Raw genomic sequence first — 21,857 nt, 5'->3', positions numbered from 1 at the left:
TTAAAGCCTTGTAGTTACTCTGCCAAGTGTCCCTCCCTCTGAGGGCAACCACACATCCGAGCCTGATGATGGTTATGTTCTGACTCACACACTTTCCTTCATTATCCCCTCACCCTACACCATTCTTAGAACTGGAGTCAGGCAGCCACATCCATCCAGTTTAAGCCTGTGTTTTGTCTGAGATAAGGGAACTATGTCTCCAAGACAGGAGTGATCAGCCCCATACCACACAATGGATGGTAGCAGGGACCTGGTCCCAGGCGCCTAGTCCATGGCAAGGTCTTTTAGTTGGGGCATACCTTGTCATTGTGACCATCTCTCCCAGGACAAAAGCCGTAAGGAACCTCTTAGAAGGAAATTATAGACATGTAGACAGAGATATAAGTTGAATTGTTCTTTGTATTTTGCTTCATTCACTAATAGGCCCTCTGGAACACATGAGTGGTTTTCTGTGAATAGATTGTATGCTCGTGTGATGTTCTTCATGTCTGATTTGTGTTTCAAGATGTTGTCCAGATGTGTCCATTTCACTCATCACCAAGGTGTCTGCAGCCCCTGAATCAGACAGTATTGAAAGATGGACTCCACCCTACTAGGAGACAAGTGGAAATGCATTTTCCACCCCAATAATGCTTGTCCTCCATAGGAATTTGGAGTCCTTAAAACATGCATGTAATCAACTCTTTTGTAAATGGCAAATAAAATCTACTAATGAAAGGACAAAAACAGTTCTGCTTGTCTCCCTGCTTAAATGTGTACTCACTGACTTAAGGGGACTAGTGTTCCAGACTCCTAGATCTGACTCTAAGGGAAGCTGCAAAATTTGTCCAAATTGCCACCTTAAACAACAGTATATTTGCAGATTCATCTGCTGACCTTTACTTGGCCTAAGCTTGCATGGAGCTTTTTGTCCCCAAACAGGATCAGCTTAGCTAGGGCTGTTTAGGGTAGAAAGAAGTCTGGAGCTAGACTTAATTATTCTAGTACAGTCCAGAAAGAGCAAGAGTTGGGAGATTTGGCAAATGACCATGACAGCCAGGAAAACATTGTACTCTCGTGGACAGTGACCATGAAGACCCCTGAGCTAGAAGAACAGACCAGCATGTGAGTCTTGGGAAGAGAATGGGTCCCTGGATAAGCCCGGGAACTTGGCCCAAAACAAAGACAATGTTGGAAACTGACTATGGAAAAGGAAAGGGCCTAGTAGCCAGGATGAGCCACACTGGGAGAAAGGAAGAGGGTACAGATAACCAAAGAGACCAGCAAATATGGTGAGTACCAAAGGAGTTGCTGCCAGCTGTGCCTCACCCCATCAGGGAATGGCAGTGTGAGAAACTTCCTGTTGAGTCATATTGGAACAGGCCAAGACCTACAAGCAGGTACCATATTAGGTTTCCAGTTAAGCATCTGCTGGGCAGCAAAGCCCAGCTTGAACTCAGGTGTCCCAACCAGCAGGACTTGAACCTAAGCGAGAAGGAATGAAGGGACAAGAGACAGGAAGAAGGACAGCAAGACAAGGATTCTGATCAAGCTGCTAATTTTTATTTTTCACACAAGGGTATTTATATGCTTGGAATATGGAAGCTTTTTCATTGGCTGAAGCAGCTGCAGGGTGCTTGCTTAGGGCAAGGTGAAAAGGTGGTCATTAGTAGCTGCAGGGTGCTTGTTGGGGCGGGATGAAAACACCAGGTGTTTGTTTGGGGCAGCCTCAAGATGTTCCAGTGAGATACTCAAGCTGAGAGACTTCCTTTTGGCTCCCGACACTCAGGGCCTGGATACTACCCTTTTTTCTTTTTTGGTCGATCATGGGGCTTGAACTCAGGTCTTGGATACTGTCCCTGAGTTTTGCTAGCACTCTACCACTTTGAGCCATGGCTCCATTTCCAGTTTTCTGGTGGTTAATTGGAGATAAGAGTCCCACAGACTTTCTTGCCTGGGCTGGCTTCAAACCATGATCCTCACATCTCAGCCTCCTTAGTAGCTAAGATTACAGGAGTGAGCTACCAACACCCAGCTCAAAGCCCCCTTTTCCTTCCCAAATCCTAAGAATGAAGCATTAGCTCTGTGTGGAAAAAAAATCAATAGTTGTAATTCAAAGAACTCAGTCATTATTTCCTTTCCTGTGGCTGACTCAACTTTCTAATCATGTGAAATAATCACATGTTTTTAACAGCTTGACAGCCCGAGGTCTAAATTTAGATGTTGCCACTTACACGTGATTTGAGGCAAGAGACTAAAGCTTTCTGGGCTTTGCTTTCCTCATGTTGCTGTTGGAGGTGACAAGAGCTGACAGATGACAAGTACCAAGAGCCAGCTTTGTGCTGTTCTGAGATTCCAACAGGACAGTTGAGGAAGGCTGAGTATGGTCTACACATAGGAGCACCTGTCCAGGAGCAAGGACTTTTCCCCACAGACTTATGCCAGGATGGGATGTGTCCACCCCCAGAAGTCCTAAAAGCCTTTCCCTTGTGTTAGGAGAAGGGAAAAGATGAGGTAGAAGTGGAGGATCATAGGCAGACACCATAGCACCTGTTACCTGTGCAACATGCAGCTTGGGTTTGGGCATCTATCTCCCTTAAGGGAGTGAAGAATGGATGAGACAAGAGAACCGGAAGCAGCACAGCTGATGAAGCATGGTAAGAGCTGGGGGAGGAGTTAACATCTTCGGCTTCTCTAGGCACTCCTGGGCCCCATCTTGGAGCAATGGATGTGGTGGTGGTGGTGGTGTTAAGACAGAGTCTTGCACACTGGATGTATGGCTCAAGTGGTAGAGCACCAGCCTTGACCTAATAAGCTAAGCAAGAACACTAGTCCTTGAGTTCAAGCCCCAATTCCAGCACAAAAAAGCTGTATTTCAACCAATATTGATTACCAACAAGTCCTAATATTGGATACTTATAGTGGCAGTTGTGCCCTTATCTGAAGAAACCACCTGCCACCTGCAGGATGGGTAATATTAAAAAATAAGTATTAAACTTTTCAAACTTAAATTTCTTCACCTATAAAAAGGGATATTTTAATCTACCTTTGGGAAGGTAAGGGGTCACACAGAAATGGAGGGACAAAGGATGAACAAATGTAGCAGTGATATTCACTAGATACTATTTGGAAAATGAACTATACAACTTGTGGGTGGGGAGGGGAAGGAATAACTTGGAAAGAGTAAGGGAAGGAGGGGATATTGTCCCAAAAGAAACGTACTCATGACCTGATTTATGTAACTGTAACTCCTTTGCTCATCACCTTTATAATAACAATTAAAATTTAAAAAAATTCTACCTTCCTTTACAGGATAACATACATGAAGTGTTATATGTAGATGCTACATACAAACATGTGATGGTTATTGGGCTATACACATAGAGTAATATATAGATCATAGATTTGTTGATCTTCAGCCACTGTCTATAAATCAAACAATCGATTTGCTAGGTCCAGGCATCAGATGCATGAAAAGAAGAACTATGTCTCCCTTTTCACTTTCGAAAACCCTCTGTCGGTTCCCATGCTTGGAATACAGTAGGTACTCAATAAACACTTGTTGAACACAAGTTGAACCGCCATGGATGGTTGGATTTGGAGGATGTTCCACATCATGTCTACTCTGTAGCCTGGGTCATTAGATCTTATCTTCCTCTACTTTTTCCTCCTCCTCTTCCAAAACTCTGTGTCCCTCGCCATCCTCACAGACAGTGGGATGGCCTTTAAAGGAGTCATCCTTGTATTGTGGGACTGCTTGGGGACACCGCGGGGCTTTTCTGTGATGAAGGTAGCAGTGCAGGCCCCACTCACTGCAAGGACCCTGCACAGCCCAGACATAAGCTCCCACCGGCACTGCCAGGAGCACAACACACAGCACCACCGTGACATGAAGGAGGCGTTCACGAGCCTCTAACTCTCCACCGTCTTTGCCTGTCACAAAGACCACACACTGGCCTTGTCGCGGGGGTTGATTCCCCAGGCCTACACATGCCTCATATTTTGTGCTAGGCAAGAGGTCCTCCACAGCATATGTGTTGATTCCTGGAGCCATGTGGATCACCTCCCTCCTGAGGGCCTCTTCAGATGTGATGTAGAGGGTGAACCACTCCTCAGGGGTGTTGGCCACAGCAAGCCACTCCAGCAAGATTCCATGCCCGGTGTGCTTGACCACACGAAGGTCCACATCGGCATTATCTTCTGAGGAGATGGATAGAGAATTGGATGCAGGCAGGGCCTGAACAGGCTGGACGTGGAGAGAGATGATAAGGGTGTTCCTGCCAATGGAGTTAGAGGCAACACAGGTATAATTACCGCTGTCTACTGGGTGAGCAGCAGGGATGACCAGCTGCGACAGAGTAGCATCTTCTGCAGTAGAAGAGGTCAACACTGGGTGGAAAGAAGAGGAAAACAGTGTGCATTTCTCTGATAGGTATTTGGAAGGTTCCAACAATATCAAAAGATGATGTTAACCATCTATGAAGCATGTACTTAGTGCCTAGTGTTCTCTTCCCAGGGCCCCTAATAAGCAATTACATTTAAATAATATAAGCTGTTGAGGACTAGAGCAATCAAATCCTTCAGATTGGATAGTGAGAGTTGTTAAAAAGCAACAATTGATTTGGAACCTGGTTCTTCTATAAACACCATACTCTTTTAATAACTTTAGTTTCTCCCACCAACTACCTTGGCCTAGCTGAGCCTAGCACCATGGCTTTCTGATATCTCAGAATTGTATGATTAAAGATTAGACACAGAAGACTCAAACTTGTCATGGTAGCTATTCAGGATGCTGAGATATGAGGGTCGCTGTTCAAAGCCAGGGTGGGCAGACAAATCTGATACACTATTATTTCCAGTTAATTAACAAAAAGCTGGAAGTGTGGCTCAACTGGTAGAGCACCAACCTTGATCAAAAAAGTTAAGCAAGAGTATGAGGCCCTGATTTCAAGCTCCAATATCATCTCTCTCTCTCCCTCTCTCCCCCCCCCACAGAGTTGTATTATTGATACTGTGAGCCCCAACAAATACCTTCCCACCCCCACAAGTGCAATGCTTCAGAGCCTAGAACCAAATACCTGGGTTCCGATCTCTTACTAAATATATGGTCTTAGTCAAAGTGCTTAATCAAGGTGCTTTAAATTCTCTTGACATTGATTTCCTTGACAATAAAATAGGATAATGATAGCTTTCAATCTATAAGTTTGATTCCAAGTATTCAATAAGTCTTAGCTGTTGTTTTTTCCAGGAGACTAGATATAACACAATGTCAAGAAGGATTACAAAGCATCAAAAAAGGCAAACTCTGGATGCATTTTCTGGGTTTTCTACAGTGATAAACCATTTATCTCTCCTTTATGAACATTTAACCTCTAGTCAAAAGAATGTGACCAAAATAATGAGGAAAAAGGTCAGTCAATTGGGTATTTTTTAAAAGCATCTCAAGGCTTGCCGCCATGTATAACAATTACCTGGATGACTGCATTTTCCAAATTTTAACATAGTACTTTAAGATGTCTTCTAGATAGAGGAAGATAAAGAAATCTACGTGTTTCCTTTCATTTCCCAAATAGCCTTGAAGAAGCTATGCCTCCCAGTGAAACCTCCCAGTGCTACAGGGGATCCCACACGAGGTGTGAAAAAAGAATACACAGCTCCAGTAATGGCAGACTTTGAATCTTATTCTGTAGCCCATGGAGGTCATGGGATGTAGGCTTACAATTTCAAGATAATAAGGTTTGATCACCATAGTCATGAGACCTGAAAATTCATATATACGTGTGTAAATTATATTCCTAGTATGTGCCTATTATATACATAATATACACATGTGTATCTACATATATATGCAAATAAATATGCATATGTGTACACGATATATGTATATGTTCTATATACACATAATAGACGTACACATATCTATGTTATATACATATACATATATACACATATGTACATACATATATACACATTTGTTATCTAGCACATATACATACATACATATGTATGTACATATATGACTCCTCAACCTTACTAGATAAGAGTTAGTTGTGCATTAGTGTTGAGGAGGGAAGGAACACTTGCTAAAATACATGTCCTAGGGCATTGGATCCACTGAATTCAGCTTCCCAAGGCAGGGGATGGGAATTCTCATTCTAAACAAACACCCAAGCAATTTTGCTCACGTTAGAGAATAATAGATATTCTCTGGAACCAGTCCTAGTTGGAAATCCTAAGATTCTAAAATTCACAGTATAATGACTCTCCCCTAGCAGGCTCTCAAAGAATGTGTTTGTTCACGTACAATTCTGTAACATTTCAAAAAGTATGCCAAATGAGATCCAGAATATGTATTTAATCTATGTATGTATATATGTTCCAGCAAGATCCATGCGCAACCATTTGAAACAATGTTGACAGTGGCATACTCCCTTGGAATCTTTTCTGTTTTGCAAAGTTAATTTAGACCTATACCAACTTTACCTATATATAGCTTTCATGATGGACTGTCCAGAACCTCCCCCAATGAGGTAGGGTTACTACAGATGTCTGCACTCCTCCTAGATATACTGAGAAGTTACATGTAGCTTACCATCAAATTCTCTCCACGTGCTTAGGGGATACGTCCATGCAATGGATGCTGAGGGGCTGGCCTGTGACAAACATTGCAGTGTCATATTCTGTCCTGCCTTGGTGGTGATATTGGCACTAGGGGTTGAGATCTGTGGCTTCATGCAAATCCTAAGTTCAGTCTCATGAAAAAGCTGCCCTGCTTTGGAGAGAGGGCCCTGGCATATAAGGTAGGAATTCACCAGAATAACTGGGAAGCTAATGGACTTGACAAACTGGACAAACCCCCTTAGACGACAGTCACACACCCAGGGGTTATTGTGCAGTGCCAGCACCATGCTGGAATGAAATTCCACCCCACAGCCAGGCTGCTGGTGTTTCTGGTAGGCCAGCCAGTTCAAAAAGACATTCTTGGATACCACTGTAAGCCTATTGGAGGAAAGATCAAGGTAGGTCAGTTTGGCCAAGAACTGAAGAGCTAGCTCAGGGAGTACATCAATCCTGTTGTGTTTGAGATCCAAGACTCTTAGGAGCGGAGTGGCGCGGAACACTGTCCATGGTACTGAACGGAGTTTGTTCCCTTCTAGCCTCAGCTCTCTCAGTTCTGGCATGAGATCCAGGGCTCCTAAATGGATCACAGTGACATTGTTAAAGTTGAGCCAAAGGTACTCCAAGGTGCTCGTGTTGATGAAAGATGCTCGGGCAAGTTCATACAAGGGTGAGTTTTCAATTCGCATTTGCTTGAGCTCGTCAGGAAGGTTCCTTGGAATCTTTCCCAAAGAGATAGACATACACTTCAGAGTCCTGTACAAGAAACCGGAAAAGCTTTAGGATGAGTACCAGGGATTTGAAAGTGATAGGTGGTAAATCCTGGCATGAGATTTGTAAATTAGATGAAAAATAAAGCTACTATTTAATGAACTGAAAAAGACCTATATTTGATTTTAAAACACTCAGCTCACCAAAATCCAGCACCAATGAAATCAGTCCCATAGAAATTCAAATTTCCTGCCAGTTCTAAGTATACGTACACTCTGCATCATCTCTACAGAAAGCCCGACCCCTACAACCCTCTGGCATTCTGCCAGAACAGCGCACCTGCCAACATTTTCCTCTGAGCAGATGCATCCTGGCAGGCAGAAAGGCTGAGCTGCCTGGGTGTCCAAGAGAACCAGAACTAGCAGGAAATAGTAACAACCTAAAGCCATATTTCTCTGTAAGAGACCGCCTTGTCTGCTTTGAATAAGCATAGCCCCAGCTTCCACATGACAAATCCTATTATTGGTAATCCATGGTGATGTAGGTCAGGACAACAGTAGCAAAGCCCCTGAGTGTCTAGATGTCTATAATGGCCCAGATCACAGGCTCAGGAAGAACCCATGTAGACGGAGTTAGGTCTCTTATCTAAGATCAGGACATTCACCCTTCATCTACTTCTTAAGTTTGAAAAGCAAATTCGTAAATCAAATATCCGGCTTTCTCCTGGTCCTCTCTCCTCTCAGTCTCTTGCAGGGAAGTCTGCAAATTAAGTAGGTGAGTACCTATGCTGAGTACCACTGCAGTTCAAGAGATTTGGCCAGAATCCATTGAATACTTCATCTTTCCCAGCTAGCCCCTTAAGCCTAGAATTTCTATCTATTTTCTTGAAGTGACAGCAGATGATAAGTGAATAAAGTCAAGCTGCAATCATTCTTATCACTTATTCTCTCCCCTAAACTTTGGGAGGTGTGTTAGCCATGCTTCCACTGCACCAAAACAGCTGCACCTACTGAGCACAGTGCAGTTTCAAACACAGGATGACATTTTACAATAAAACCAAAGCTTTGGAGGCTGGGGATATGGATCAGTGGTAGATCTTTTTCTGGCCTTTATCTTAAATATGATGTATTTCACATCATAAAGTTAGTTACTTGCATTTTTAAAGTGGCATGTATGATATTATATTGCTCTGCTATAATTCAGTCTCTTGATATTTATTGGTCTTCTTCTCTAGGCTAGACACTTGCTAGGTGCCAGAAATGGACTGGTGAGCAAATTAGTGATAAACCTTCCCCATTAAAACTTTCTTATTGCTTGTGCTTCTGAGCCTTGAGGGTTTGGCAATGTTATTTTACCTCTATGTTTCTGGTTTTCTCTTCTGTAGAGTGAGACTATTAGGTAATACCTCACAGTGCTTCTGAGAAATTTTGGTATTATTTAAAGAAAGCACTTGGCATATGATACATTTTTTTTCAAATAAAGAACCTAACTAATAGAAGATCCCATTCATTCACATCTTATGATAACAGATTCTTTTTTTTTTGGTTGGTCATAGGGCCTGAACTCGGCCTGGGCACTGTCCCTGAGCTCTTCAGCTCAAGGCTAGCACTCTATCACTTGAGCCACAGGGCCACCTCTGGGTTTTTCTGCTTATGTGGTGCTGATGAACCGAAACCAGGGCCTCATGCATGCAATGCAAGCACTCTATCACTGAGCCACCTTCCCAGCCTGATAACGGATTCCTGTCAACTTCTCTATTAATTGGGAGCACGTTAGAATCCTGTGGTTTCCTGTAAGACTCATGATATACAATATACCCTACAAAAGGCCTCAGTGAAAAAAAAATCCGCTTAGTAGCTAACCAGTGAGCAGGAAATGGGTCACCAGCTAAGCTGATTACATTGCAGGGTTTTCACTCATCCAGATGTATTTGCTGAAGTTCCCAGGCAACCTAAATCTACAATCTGGATACATCTCTGTGATTCCCCCACCCCCAAAAAATAAAAATCCAAAACAAAATGTATAAAATGAACATAATGTTTGTGATACAGGTAAAGATGTGCTACCTTGATATCTTTCAAGAGGGGAGCTACTGCTGAACTGCAAGAAGTGTTTAATGGGGCCATGCACCTTCCAAGGCAGCCCCTCCCAATGACAGAGGACGGAGGTGCCAGAGCTGGCCAGTGTGGTCTGATGGAGTCATCTTCTTTGTGTGTGTATGTATGCCAGTGCTGGGGGCTTGAACTCGGTTCATCATGCTCTTGCTTAGGTTTTTCACTCAAATCAAACCCTACCACTTGAGCCACAACTCCACATCTGGCTTTTTGCTGGTTCATTGGAGATAAAGGTTTTCTGGATTTGTCTTCTTGGACTGACTGAGCCTCAATCCTAAAATGTCAGCCTCCTGAGTCACTAAGATTAAAAGCATAAGCCACTTCACCCTGCTGATAGAATCAATGTGGATGTGAAATTCTCACTCCCGAGTCCTCTATCAAGTTTGCCAAGACTACAGCAGACTTGCTTTGTGAAAACACACACAACTTAATCTATCCAGAACCACTTGTGAATTCCTTCCCTCTTACAGCCAAATAAAAAAGCCTAAAGAATCTTCTTACTTCCCTATTATTTCTTCTCTGCTTATTCCATGCTAACCTTTTAACACAAATATGGCTCCATCCATAATTGGCTGAGAACTTGTGAAGAACCTGCACTGGCATGCAATCATCTAGCCCCCCCCCTCCTCTTCTGACCAACTTCATTTTCTGGTTTCCTGATTTGGCATAAAGGTGTTAGGAGTAGTTAATGGTGGGAGACAAGACAAAGGACTGGGACAATCAAAGGGACAAGTCACTCAGGTGACATAACTTGTGGCTAAGAAACCCTGACAATAAAGGGGAGGGGATCTAAAACTGTGCTAGCCTCATGTCCCTTCCTGTAGAAACCTCCAGAAATTTGGCTCTTAGAATTCTTAAAAGAAACAGAACTACTTTGTGCTTATGAAATGACTAGATATAAATGGCTCCTGATAGACTTGATGAGACTATCCTGTCTGTTCCATTAGAAAATTCCACTCACTGCTACTAGCAAACAAACACTGTTTGCAAATAAATCCGTAATATTAACAAAACTTGCACATAGCCCAGATAGAGAACTGGAAAACCTATGAGAGACTAAACATAACTTGCCTTTCTTTCCCGAGCTAGAACTCTTTCCTCAGTCCTTTTTGAGCTCGAACTCTTTCCGGTCCTTTCCACTCATGTCTGAGTTGTTTCCCAGGCCACTCATGCACTGGGCTGTGCCTGTGGAAGACATGTAAAAGATCACCATATCCTAGCCCTCCTGAACTATGTAGACCTTGTGACTCATGTTATACCGAGTGCAATGTTTGAGTAAAATGATGTTTGAGAAAGCCCTTCTTCTTCAGTCTCCTGCCCTGCTGAGACAACTGTTGGCATCCCAGATGGTGGAGCCTCCATCAGCCTGGTCCTTGAGTGAATAAATGATGCAAAGCCCTCTCCTCCCAACCCTCTCCCTCATCCACATCTCCTTCTCATTCAAATACACTCTTTTTATTTTTTAGATTCAGGACCGGGTCTCCAACTTGGTAGCTGATGCTTTTGGTTTACCAAGTGAGCCAGGCCTCTGATTCATCAAACACACTCTTAAAGAGTGGAAATAAAGGGATATGTTTTAGGCCACTAGAATTGGGGAAACACTACTGTGTCATAAATATAGCCTGCTTACAATGTCCTTGCAACTAAGTAAAATATACTCAAATGCTTGTCAATCCATGTTTGTCTTTACTAGATTATATGAAAGTTAAAACCAGAATTATCAGCTGTGCACCTTTGAATAATCTGCTCATTGAGTCTGTTGATAGTCTCATCTAATGCCCACGTCCACTTTCCAGAATGTAAAGTCTATTGTTTTAGTTTACCCTGAAACTTGGGTAACTGAAAATAAAGTGACTTCAGGCTTGCCTTCTACCTAGTTGGAAAAAATAAGAGACATGATGGAGATTACAACCAACATCCAAAGTAAACTTGTAAGGTAAACCCACCGGAAGTCATCATGGAGCATCATGTCATCATCTTCTAGGACACTCAGAGATAATTCAGTTTTCATGAAATGACTCATACTCACTATATACTACAAGATTAATAGATAAACCAGACACCATTTATTTTTTGTAATATGATAAGTTTTGAAGTGACTTAAATACTTTTGGGGACAATTCAGAATGAACTTTCCCTATAAAAGCCAATCAGGGAAAACCAAACTTATGAAGGGAGGTTGACAGAGGGCATTGGAAGGCTGAGGATGACTATTTTGAAGACTATGGCCCATGAATGGGGATTCTAGAAAATCACTGGAAAGTTTAATTTGCTCCTTCTCCTCTTCCCCCTTTGAATCACTTGATACCTCCCAAACGTATCTCTCTCTGTTTCTCTCTCTGTCTCTCCATCTCTGTCTCTGTCTCTCTCTGATATTAGCATACTAGCTAATGCATGCTTCCAAGTTCCTGATTTTTCTTCAGAGTTCACTAATGTCAACTGTTTGGGATCAATAATTTTTCAGTCAGGCTTAAGTCAACATTTAAAGGCGACATCTTTGATTTTTTGTGGTTGTGTGTATGTGTGTGTGTATGTGTGTGTGAGAGAGAGAGAGTGAGAGAGAGAGAGAGAGCGGGTTCTAGGGTTTGAAGTCAGTACCTGGACAGCACTCTACCACTTGTGCCACAGCCCTACTTCTGGTTTTTGAGTAGTTTATTGGAGATAAGAGTCTCACAAGCTTTACTCCCTATGCTTGCTTCAAGTTGTGATCCTCAGATTTCAGCCTCCTGAGTAGTTAGGATTACAGGCGTGAGCCACTGACATCTGACTCAGAGAGCTGTTTTTGCCTGCTACATTTATATTTGTTCTGATTTAAGAGTTGTTTGCCACTCTCCTCCTGTATTCAACTATTCTAATCAAGTCTTGAGAATCCATAGACACAGTAGAAATATACATATACACCCAGATAAGGGGTTGACAAACTATAATCTATGGGCTCAATCCAGATTTTCATCTGCTTTTTTATAAATAACATTTTATTGGTCCAAAGCCATGCCATTAACTCACAGATTGTTATTGAATTTACATCCCATTACCAGAGTTGAACATTGATAAGCCCCATAATATTTATTATCTGTTTTTGTTTACAAAGAAACACTGGCCCTTGATGTAGATAGTCTCAGTCATCATCAAACTGAATAGTTTTTCTTACCAATGATAATGGCTCACAGATATAATCAAATATATCCCTTAGACAGTGGCAGAAAAATATCCAGGTGTTGAAACTGTAGGCTTATATGCACAAGTGTTGTCATTGTGTTGATCCTAGGTTTCAGTGCCTCTGAAACAACTCATTTTCCATAGCGAATCTATTATGGGTCACATTGCCAAGATCCATGCCAAATAAAGACCCTTAGTCCAGCTAAAAACTTGTCCAACCCAGATCCCAAAAGATAATCTACCTCTCCCCTGCAAAGATCAATTCTTTGGTTCTCAGATTTGTCATCTGCAGAATGAAGCAGAATTGGGTTGTCATGAGAATTTAAATGTGAGAAAATTAGGAGAGATATTCTGAAAGGTCTTTTGTAAGTGTGAAAGGGATTTATATCTTGTAAATATTTCCATGATGTAGAGTCTCTTGCTCGTGACTAACAAAATAATTCCTATGGATGACTAGCTGTCCCCAAATATTCTCAGCTGTTGCCCCAGAGTTGAAACTAGGTATTTTGGTTGCTCCCTGCTAGAGCTCAGCTCTGTGGACCAGGAACAAGTGAAGCCATCCCTTCCCTGGGAATATGCATTTTCTCCTGTGAAATGAGACACCAACCCAATGGTTTTCAGCCTTATGCAAAACCGAACCAAAGTCCTCTTCTGAAGTGGTCCACTGAGTGACCAGGAGAGCTCCAAGATATTTGCAAATCCTCATGTAAGTTTCCATAGGATTCACGGACGTAATGGCGATCTAGGGAGCCTGGCAGCACTAGGTATGAAAATAGCTCTTCCAGAGAAGGTCTGTTGGATTCCCTCCCTCCTCACACCCTGAGAAAAAATGAGCAAAATTCTCCTGGGCATCACCCAAACCTTAGAATTTATTGAAAATCGGTTATCTCTGAGCAGCAGAGATACACTGAAAACAAATGTTGGAATTCAGAGAATAGATGTTAGAATTCCATCACATCAATGAGTGAGGTGTCGGTGTGTGTGTGCGTGTGTGTGTGTGTGTGTGTGTGCTGTATTAGTGTTTGAACTCAGGCCTCAAGGCCTCATACTGTCCCTTAGCTTTTACACTCAAGGGTGGCGCTCTATCACTGGAGCCACAACTCCCCTTTTGGCATTATGCTGGATAATTGAAGGTAAAGAGTCTCTTGGATGTGTTTGCTCGGGCTGGTTTTGAACAGGGATCTTCTGATCTCCGTCATCTTCCTTTGTAGTTTTATAGGTGTGGGCTACAGTAGGAGCCTGGCAGGTTTTGCTTTTATTTGTTAGGCAGCAAAACACTGATGGATAGAGGCCACTTACTTAACCCCTTTATGTTTTCCCTTTAGGAAGAAAAAAAATGGAGAGAAGAACTGGTGCCTGATAAACCAAGGATGGCTTTCAGAGTTGAATGAGTGAATGCAGTATGAAGGACTCAGGACAGACCCTTCCTGGCACACGATTGCTTAAGACAGCGTTTGCTGACCATCCAGTCGCTAGGTCGCAATGGTCGAGCCCACAGGCAGGCGTCAGAGTGACCTGCCTGACCTTGACCGGGAAGCGCGGAGCAAGCCTTAGCAGAAGTACTCATGGATGCGCCTGCCCGCCCTGACCCCCAAGGCCTGAGAGTCCAGGCTGGACCTGGCCGAGAGGAGCCTGTCCGCCTCGCTGAGGCTATTCCTGGAGAGCAAGTCGGAGCCGTCCTGGCTGTGGCGCAGCCTCTCCAGGTGGACGTAGGCTCCCCCGGCAGCGTCGGCCGAGCCCCCGGCGGCGGCGCGGCACTTGCGGCAGCGCCTGCGGAGGGCCCCGCAGCAGACCAGCAGCGTGGGGGGCAGCGCGATGATGGCAGCCACGCTGATCACCACCATGTTGATGAGGCGCTGGGTGCCCTCGGCGTCCACCACCTCGTCCGTGGAGAAGATGACGCACTGCTCTCTGCGTGGCACCACGCCCCGCGCGCACACGCACGCCACGTACTTGGTCTTGGGCGCCAGGCCCTCGATGGTCACGCTGGTCTTCCCGGGCTGGACCATCACCCTGCTCATGTCCCGCTGCCCAAACACCGCGTAGAGCACGCTGACAGCCGTGGCGTTTCCAGAAGGGGGGTTCTTCCACACCAAGGACGCGCTGTGGTACGTGTCCCCCACCACCTTGAGAGACCTCACCATCTGGGCCTCCTGGGGCTCCTCCTGCCGATCCGAGGCAGAGGCGGCGCCCATCTGCAGATGCTGCAGGGTCAGTTCCTCCCTCGGGCTGGCCACCGAGGGCCGAGGGCCCCGGCCAGGAGGCTCGGGAACACGGGGGATGTGTCTGGCCACCAGTTTGTTGTTGTAAGCCGCAGCCTCCACCCCTTCCCCTACCCTTGCCAGCAAGGCCCCCGGGAGCCCCCCACTGTGCTCCGTGGAAGTCTGGGGTTCCGTGACCAGCAGGGAGATGAGCATCTCGGAGGTTCCCAGGAAGTTCTGGGCCTGGCAGATGTAGTCTCCAGAGTCCAGGCCAGACACTGCAGGTAGGTCCAGCAGAGACCAGCTGGAGCCATCGCTGGAGACTTCTTGGTGCACTAGGGAGAGAGGAGGCAGACGTGGGAGGAGGAATGCATTCAGCTCCACCAACACCACCCCCATCCTCTGCCAGCGCTAAGTTCACAGCTCCTGGTTTGCACACTCGATCATGAATACCTTGTCATCCCAAGAACACACTGGCAGAAATTCAGCTTTCACATCGTTCAAGGATCAGTTCATTGGGTCATTCAAGGCCAGACCTTTGCATTCATAGCTGAATGCCGTTGGCTTAGACTAGCCAAGGGTCTCAAGATTACCCGGGCTCCAAGTGTGAGGAGAGTCCTTGGAACTCCAGGCAGAGGCTGAGCCTAAGAATAAACTGTCATTCAAATTCTGAGCTGTTCAGAGTGCTTTGCTTTGTTTGTTTTGTTTTGTTTTTGGCACCTGTGAGGCTTGAACTCAGGGCTTGGGCACTTTCCCTGAGGCTCTTTTGCTCAAGGCTAGCACTCTACCATTTTGAGCCACCGCTCTACTTCCGGTTTTTGAGTGGTTAATTGGAAATAAGAGTCTCATGGGGCCTTTACTAGCGGGGCTGGATTTGAACCGTGAACCTCTAATCTCAGCCTCCTGAGTAGCTGGGATTACAGGCAACTGGCTCAAAGTGTGTTTTTTTTAGGGTGCTGGAGTCTTGTAGAGGCAGGTGCATTGGAAGGGAGGCTGGCCAGGTAGTGAGCAGAAGGCAAAGGCCTAGTTGGAAGTTCCCTTCCCATCCCTACTCACACCCACTACCAAGTCAGCCAGAGCACCTTTACCTTCTTGATTTACACAATGGAGCTTTGGGTACCATTTTGTTTGTGAATTTATTTATAAACCCCTTGCCGATCTAGTTGAGTGAGAAGGCCAGGAGGCATGTGAGGTTTACTGATTCAGTGCTAAATCATTCCTCCTCCACCTCATTTTTCTGCCTGTGGATGGCTGTGACTCCCACCTTCTCTGTCACCATGGCAGAGATGAATCATTACTGCCCACACAGCCTAACAGAAATAGGACACACAGTTGGAATCCTAGTTTTTTCTCACAAGCTGTATGATGTTGGCCAAGCATTTACTTCCCATTTACTCGCTTGCAAAATAAGGATAATCAGGTTATTCTTTAAAGTTCAATGACATTCTGGGCATAATTCACTTCACATAATGACCAACACAGATGAAGGGCTCAGGAGATGATAACCTCCATTAACCCTCACTTAATTTTCACAATTGGGAAACTTGCTATCAGTATGAAATACATTAAAAGAGGGCTGGGAGGGGCTGGGAAGGTGGCTCAGTGGTAGAGCGCTCGCGTTGCATGCTCGAGGCCCTGGGTTCGATTCCTCAGCACCACATAAACAGAAAAAGGCAAAAGTGGCAGTATGGCTCAAGTGGTAGAGTGCTAGCCTTGAGCAAAAGTAGCTCGGGGACACCAGTGCCCAGACCCTGAGTTCAAGTCCCAGGACTGGAAAAAACAAAAAAATAACACTACAAGAGTGTTTTTTGACCAAATATCACTTTTTAAAATTCTTCCCAAGATGGTCCTGAGTCTTGAATACAGGACAGGTTTGGAACATGGGGACAAGGGGCCTTAACAATTTTTAAGTTGTTGATACTGAGTTGGATGCTATCCAACTCCATTCAGACAAATGAAAGTCTACCCTGAGTCCCTCGAACACTACAATCCAGTCTGGAAGTCCCTGAATGGATGGGACACTGGTGGCTCATATCTGTTAGATATCAGGAAGCTGAGATCTATGAATCACAGTTCAAAGCCTGCGAGAGTCTTATCTCCAATTAACCAGTAAAAAAGCTTCACATGGAAGTATGGCTCAAGTGGTAGAGTACCACCCTTGAGTGAAAAAGCCAAGCAAAAGTGAAAGGCCCTGAGTATAAGCCCCAGTACTGGCACATACACCCTAAAAATGTTCCTGCTGTAGTTCACATACCTGTGCCATTGACTGGGTGCCCGTTGGCTCTTCGCCAGCTCATCTCAGGCCCAGGGACCCCAGTGGCTCCACAGCGCAGCAATACTGTGCTACCCACAGGGGATATGATGCTGGTCACCCCTGGATGCAGCTCTGGACCCTGACATTTCCTGAGCTCCAGTTGGCTGAAGGCCACTCCAGACAGGCTACGTGGGCTGCCACACTTCAATCTGGCTTCAATGAAGACCAAGGTTGGGACCCAGCCATCCAGAAGATGGACCAGTTCATACAGTCGGCAGTCACATACCCATGGGTTGTCCTGTAGACCTGCAGGCGTGTGTGAGAGAAAGCAAGAAGTGAGGCCAAGATACCCAGATCCTCAGGTCTGCCTTTCCCCTTAGGTAAAATGAAGCAGCTCAGACAAAGTAAGTAGAACTGGCCTACAGGCCCAGCTCCCTGTCTTGTTAGTTATATGATCTTAAACTGGCTTCTTTATTTTGAATAGCACCATTACTTGCCTTCTAGGTTCTGTCAGCATAAATAAAAGTACTGGGCAAGTCACACGGCATACTGACAAAATGCAATTACTGACGTCATACTGAAGCTAATTTTTTCAAGCCCCTGGTGGGGCAGGGGGCAGACTATAATAATTGGAATATGCCAGAATGCATTTTGCTTCTCTGGCTCCTGACCCTTAAGCCCAGGCATCCCAGGATAAATGGCAATAAGAATGGTTCTGAGTTGGGCTGGGAAGGTGGCTCAGTGGTAGAGTGCTTGCCTTGCATGTATGAGGCCCTGGGTTCTACTCCTCAGCACCACATTAGCAAAAAGAAAAAAACCAGAAGTGGCACTGTGGCTCAAGTGGTAGAGCGCTAGCCTTGAGCTGAAGAGCTGAGGGACAGCGCCCAGGCCTAGAGTTCAGGCCCCATGACCGGACCCCCCCCCAAAAAAAAGAATGGTTCTGAGTAACAGTTCCCTTTGACATACGCTCAAATGGGGAAAATGGTGGAGTATGAAGAATGGAAAATCAAATTGCATGACATATCCCCAGACCTCTTAGTATTGAATATTTTTAAAGAAATGAGCAAGGCACTGGTGGCTCACACCTGCTATCCTAACTACGGAAGAGGCTGAGATCTGAGGATCATGGTTCGAAGCCAAACCAGTCAGGAAAGTCCGTGAGACTCCCATCTCCAATTAACTACCAGAAAACTGAAAGCAGTGCAGTGGCTCAAAGTGGTAGAGTACTAACCTTTAGTGTAAAAGCTCAGAGACAGCACCCAGGCCCTGAGTTCAAGTCTCATGACTGACAAAAAAGAAACAAAGAGAAAAGAAAAGAAAAGAAGAAAGAAAAGCAAGCAAGCAGGCAGGCAGCAATGGATCTTGTTGAAATTGTTTTGAGAAAGGGTGAAGGAGGGCAGGATAAGAAAGAATGATAGAGGGGATGAGTTTTCATTTCTAAAATACAAGATGAAAGCATTTATTATAATGTTCTGTTTTGTGGGGAAGGTGTGCCAGCATTGAGGGCTTTAACTCAGAGCACTGTCCTTGAGCTTTCTCACTCAAAGCTGATGCGCTACCACTTGAAACACAAAGCCACTTTGGCTTTTTGGTGGTTAATTGGAGATAACAGTTTCAGAGACTTTCCTGCCTGGGCTGACTTTGAACCCTGATCTTTAGTCCCTAGCCTCTTGAGTAACTAGGATTATAGTATGAATCACCAGCATCCAGCTGTGATTTTCTTTTTGTATCCCCCAAGGCTTGCTATTAAGTTTGATAGAGTATAATAACCCATGATTTGTTATACATTTACGCACATATATTTGGAGAAGGGGATGTCAAAGAGAAGGAATGTTTGGATCTGATTGCATGTCACTGACTCTCAGGTCCTTTTGAGGGCAACTAGGGTACCAGTTTCTTCTGCCTCCTTGCTCCATCCTGCCAAAAGCTGATACCTGGTGTTCAATGCACTCATAATATATCTACAACCCAAGAGTCATCTCTAACTCAGCTCTGGTGGTAAACTACTTGGCAAAAGGCTGTTACAAAAGAATCAATGCAAAAAGTAAAGTAAGACAACAGTAAAGCTTTCACCCTTCAGACTGACAATAGTAAAGCATTTTGACCAGTTTGTTAGTTGAATAAGGGAATAGATTTCTGATTTCTGATGGTGGTGGTGTGTATATACTGTTACTAAGGCTTGAACTCTGGGCCTCACACTGTCAGCTTTTTCACTCAAGGCTGATGCTCTACCCCTGGGCCATACATCTACTTCTAGATTGTTACTGGTTCATTAAAGACTCTCATGGATTTGTCTTTCTGGGCTGCCTTTGAAGCTCAATCCTCAGATCACAGCCTCTTGAATAGCTAGGATGAGAGGTGTGAGCTACCAGTAACCAGCCTAGATTTCTGTTTTGTTCATTAATGTATATCTAGTACCCAGAATCGCGCACACACGCACACACACAAATCACTGGGTGATTACAAGGAATGAATGATCTTGACTGGTGAAATGGCTCAAGTGGTATAGCACCACAAAAGGATAAAGGGACGAGAGAGAGAGGAAAATAGTGAGAGAGAGAGAGAGAATGTAATTTGTTGGCTGGAGGCAAGGTTCAGCAGTAGAGCACCTAACTAGCTAGCACAAGGCCCAGGGTTCAGAATTAATGCTGTCAAAAAGAAAAAAGAGCTTATGAATGAATGGTCTTACACACAGGGTGGAGAGTACGAATTGTACCAGCCATGTTTGAACTATGAGGCTGAGTGTAAAATGCACACTATGCACACTCCATGACTTAACAATTGTACTTTCCAGCTCTTATCCTTCAGCAACACGTGCGTTTGCACACAAAAAAATATTTCCAAGAATGTTCCCTGTGACATCCCAGGTGTTAGCAAAATAAGGAAGACATTCTAAAGGTGCTTTGAGGAGGGATGGCTACTATACTAGGTGGTAAAGTATACTATGGAATAATGTGCAGTAGTTTAAAAAAGGCAATTTGTTCCATTTGCCATAATTTAGAAAGACCTCTGAGATACATTGTTAAAAGAGAAAGATAATGCTATGTAATAGGTAGATAGATAGATAGATAAAAATGAGTAACACATATGCATAACTTCATGCACACATGTATGTAAGAATTTGTATACATACATGAATGTATTGCAAAAAATAGGGATGTTTCTGGAATGAAAGAATGAGAGTAGGAAGGCTAATGACAAATGGGTCATTAGTTTTCTTGGTTATGTTTTAAATGTTTATATTTGTGTAACTGATACATAATTCAAATAGATTTTCCAGTTATGCCTCATCTGTCATTCTGAGGTCAAAGTGGGTACCTTGGGAAGAATATGGGAATTAGTTCACCTATTAAGTCTCTGCTTTGTAACAAAGAGGAAGAGGAAAGATAAAGAAATCTGGTAGCCAGGAGCCAGTGACTCATGCCTGTAATCCTAGCTACTCAGGAGGCTGAGATCTGAGGATTGAAGTTCAAAGCCAGCCTGGGCAAGGAAAGTCCATGAGACCCTCATCTCCAATAAGCCACTCAGAAAACCAGAAGTGGTACTGTGGTTCAAGTGGTAGAGGGCTCACCTTGAGCTGAAAAACTGAGGCACAGCGTCCAGGCCCAGAGTTCAAACCCTACAACCAACAAAAAAGGAAGAAAGAGAGAGAGAGAGAAATCTGGTGATGCGATGCACAAACCTATTGAACCCTGAGGTGGGAAAAGTCTCAAAGGAGCTTCCTATTGCTCTTATAATCTGGAAGACCTGTTGTACTTTTGTTTTCATTTTGTTTTGTTTGAGGGTGTGTGTGTGTGTGTTTTTGCTTCTGTTTTTTTTTTTTTTAGTTCACAACACTGGGACATGAATTGCTACAGTAGGGCTTGAACCTTGAACTCCCAAGAAGGTTACATTGTGGCTTTCTCCATCTTTACCCAAACATGCTAGGGAGGTATGACTTTTATTTTCCAGCTAAAGAATCAGATTTAGGCCTGTGATCCTAGCTACTCAGAAGGCTGAGATCTGAGGATCATTGTTTGTAGTCTGCAAGGCTCTTATTTCTAAAAAAGACTACTCAGAAAAATCTGGAAGTGGTGCTGTGGGTCAAGTGGTAGAGTGCTAGAGTTGAGCACAAAGAAGCTCAGGGACAGCATCCAGGCCCTGAGTTCAAGCCCCATGACTAGCCAAAAGGAGGAGGAGGAGGAGGAGGAGGAGGAGGAGAAGGAGGAAGGAAGGAGGAGGGGGAGGAGGAGGAAGGGAGGAGGAAAGAGAGAGGGAGGAGCAGGGGGAGGGAAGGAGGAGGAGAAGGAAGAAGAAGAAAAAGAAGAAGAGGAGGAGGAGGAAAGGAAGGGAGGGAGGAAAAAAGGAAGGAAGGAAGGAGGAGGAGAAGGAGGAAGGAAGGAGGAAAGAGGAGGAGGAAGGAAGGAGGAGGGGGAGGAGGAGAAAGGAAGGAGGATGGGGAGGAGGAGGAAGGGGGAGGAGGAAGGGAGGAGGAAAGAGAGAGGGAGGAGGAGGGGGAGGGGAGGAGGAGGAGAAGGAAGAAGAAAAAGAAGAAGAGGAGGAGGAGGAGGAAAGGAAGGGAGGGAGGGAGGAATGACGGAAGGAAGGAAGGAGGGAGGGAGGGAGGGAGAAGGAAGGAATGAAAGAAGGAAGGAAGGAAGGAGGGAAGGAAGGAAGGAGGGAGGGAGGGAAAGAGGAGAGGCAAAAGGAAAGAGAGGGAGGAGGAGGGGGAGGGGAGGAGGAGAAGGAAGAAGAAGAAGAAGAAGAAGAAGAAGAAGAAGAAGAAGAAGAAGAAGAAGAAGAAGAAGAAGAAGAAGAAGAAGGAGAAGGAGAAGGAGAGGA

At 44.5% G+C, this 21,857-nt stretch overlaps 2 protein-coding genes across 2 annotated transcripts in view; both read right to left on the bottom strand.

Moving 5' to 3' along the window:
* Window positions 1-3,619: 3,619 nt before the first annotated feature.
* Window positions 3,620-7,757, bottom strand: Lrit2 (leucine-rich repeat, immunoglobulin-like and transmembrane domains 2). Its single transcript, XM_013032064.1, has 3 exons — window positions 7,648-7,757; window positions 6,572-7,353; window positions 3,620-4,368 (listed from the first exon to the last, which is right to left on the bottom strand). The coding sequence occupies exons 1-3, from the start codon at window positions 7,755-7,757 to the stop codon at window positions 3,620-3,622; spliced, it is 1,641 nt and encodes a 546-aa protein (XP_012887518.1).
* A 6,374-nt stretch (window positions 7,758-14,131) lies between these two features.
* Window positions 14,132-21,857, bottom strand: part of Lrit1 (leucine-rich repeat, immunoglobulin-like and transmembrane domains 1) — an 11,750-nt gene continuing 4,024 nt past the window's right edge. Inside the window, exons 3-4 of the mRNA XM_013032083.1 lie at window positions 17,037-17,342; window positions 14,132-15,117 (exon numbers count right to left, since the gene is read on the bottom strand). Coding sequence (XP_012887537.1) covers window positions 14,132-15,117; window positions 17,037-17,342 — 1,292 coding nt within the window. The remainder of the gene's footprint in view (window positions 15,118-17,036; window positions 17,343-21,857) is intronic.

Source organism: Dipodomys ordii, unplaced genomic scaffold (genome assembly GCF_000151885.1).
Source record: "Dipodomys ordii isolate 6190 unplaced genomic scaffold, Dord_2.0 Scaffold148, whole genome shotgun sequence".
In the NCBI taxonomy this organism is placed as follows: domain Eukaryota; kingdom Metazoa; phylum Chordata; class Mammalia; order Rodentia; family Heteromyidae; genus Dipodomys; species Dipodomys ordii.
The sequence above is the reverse complement of the archived record's forward strand: the minus strand, read 5'-3'. Positions and strand labels throughout refer to the sequence as shown.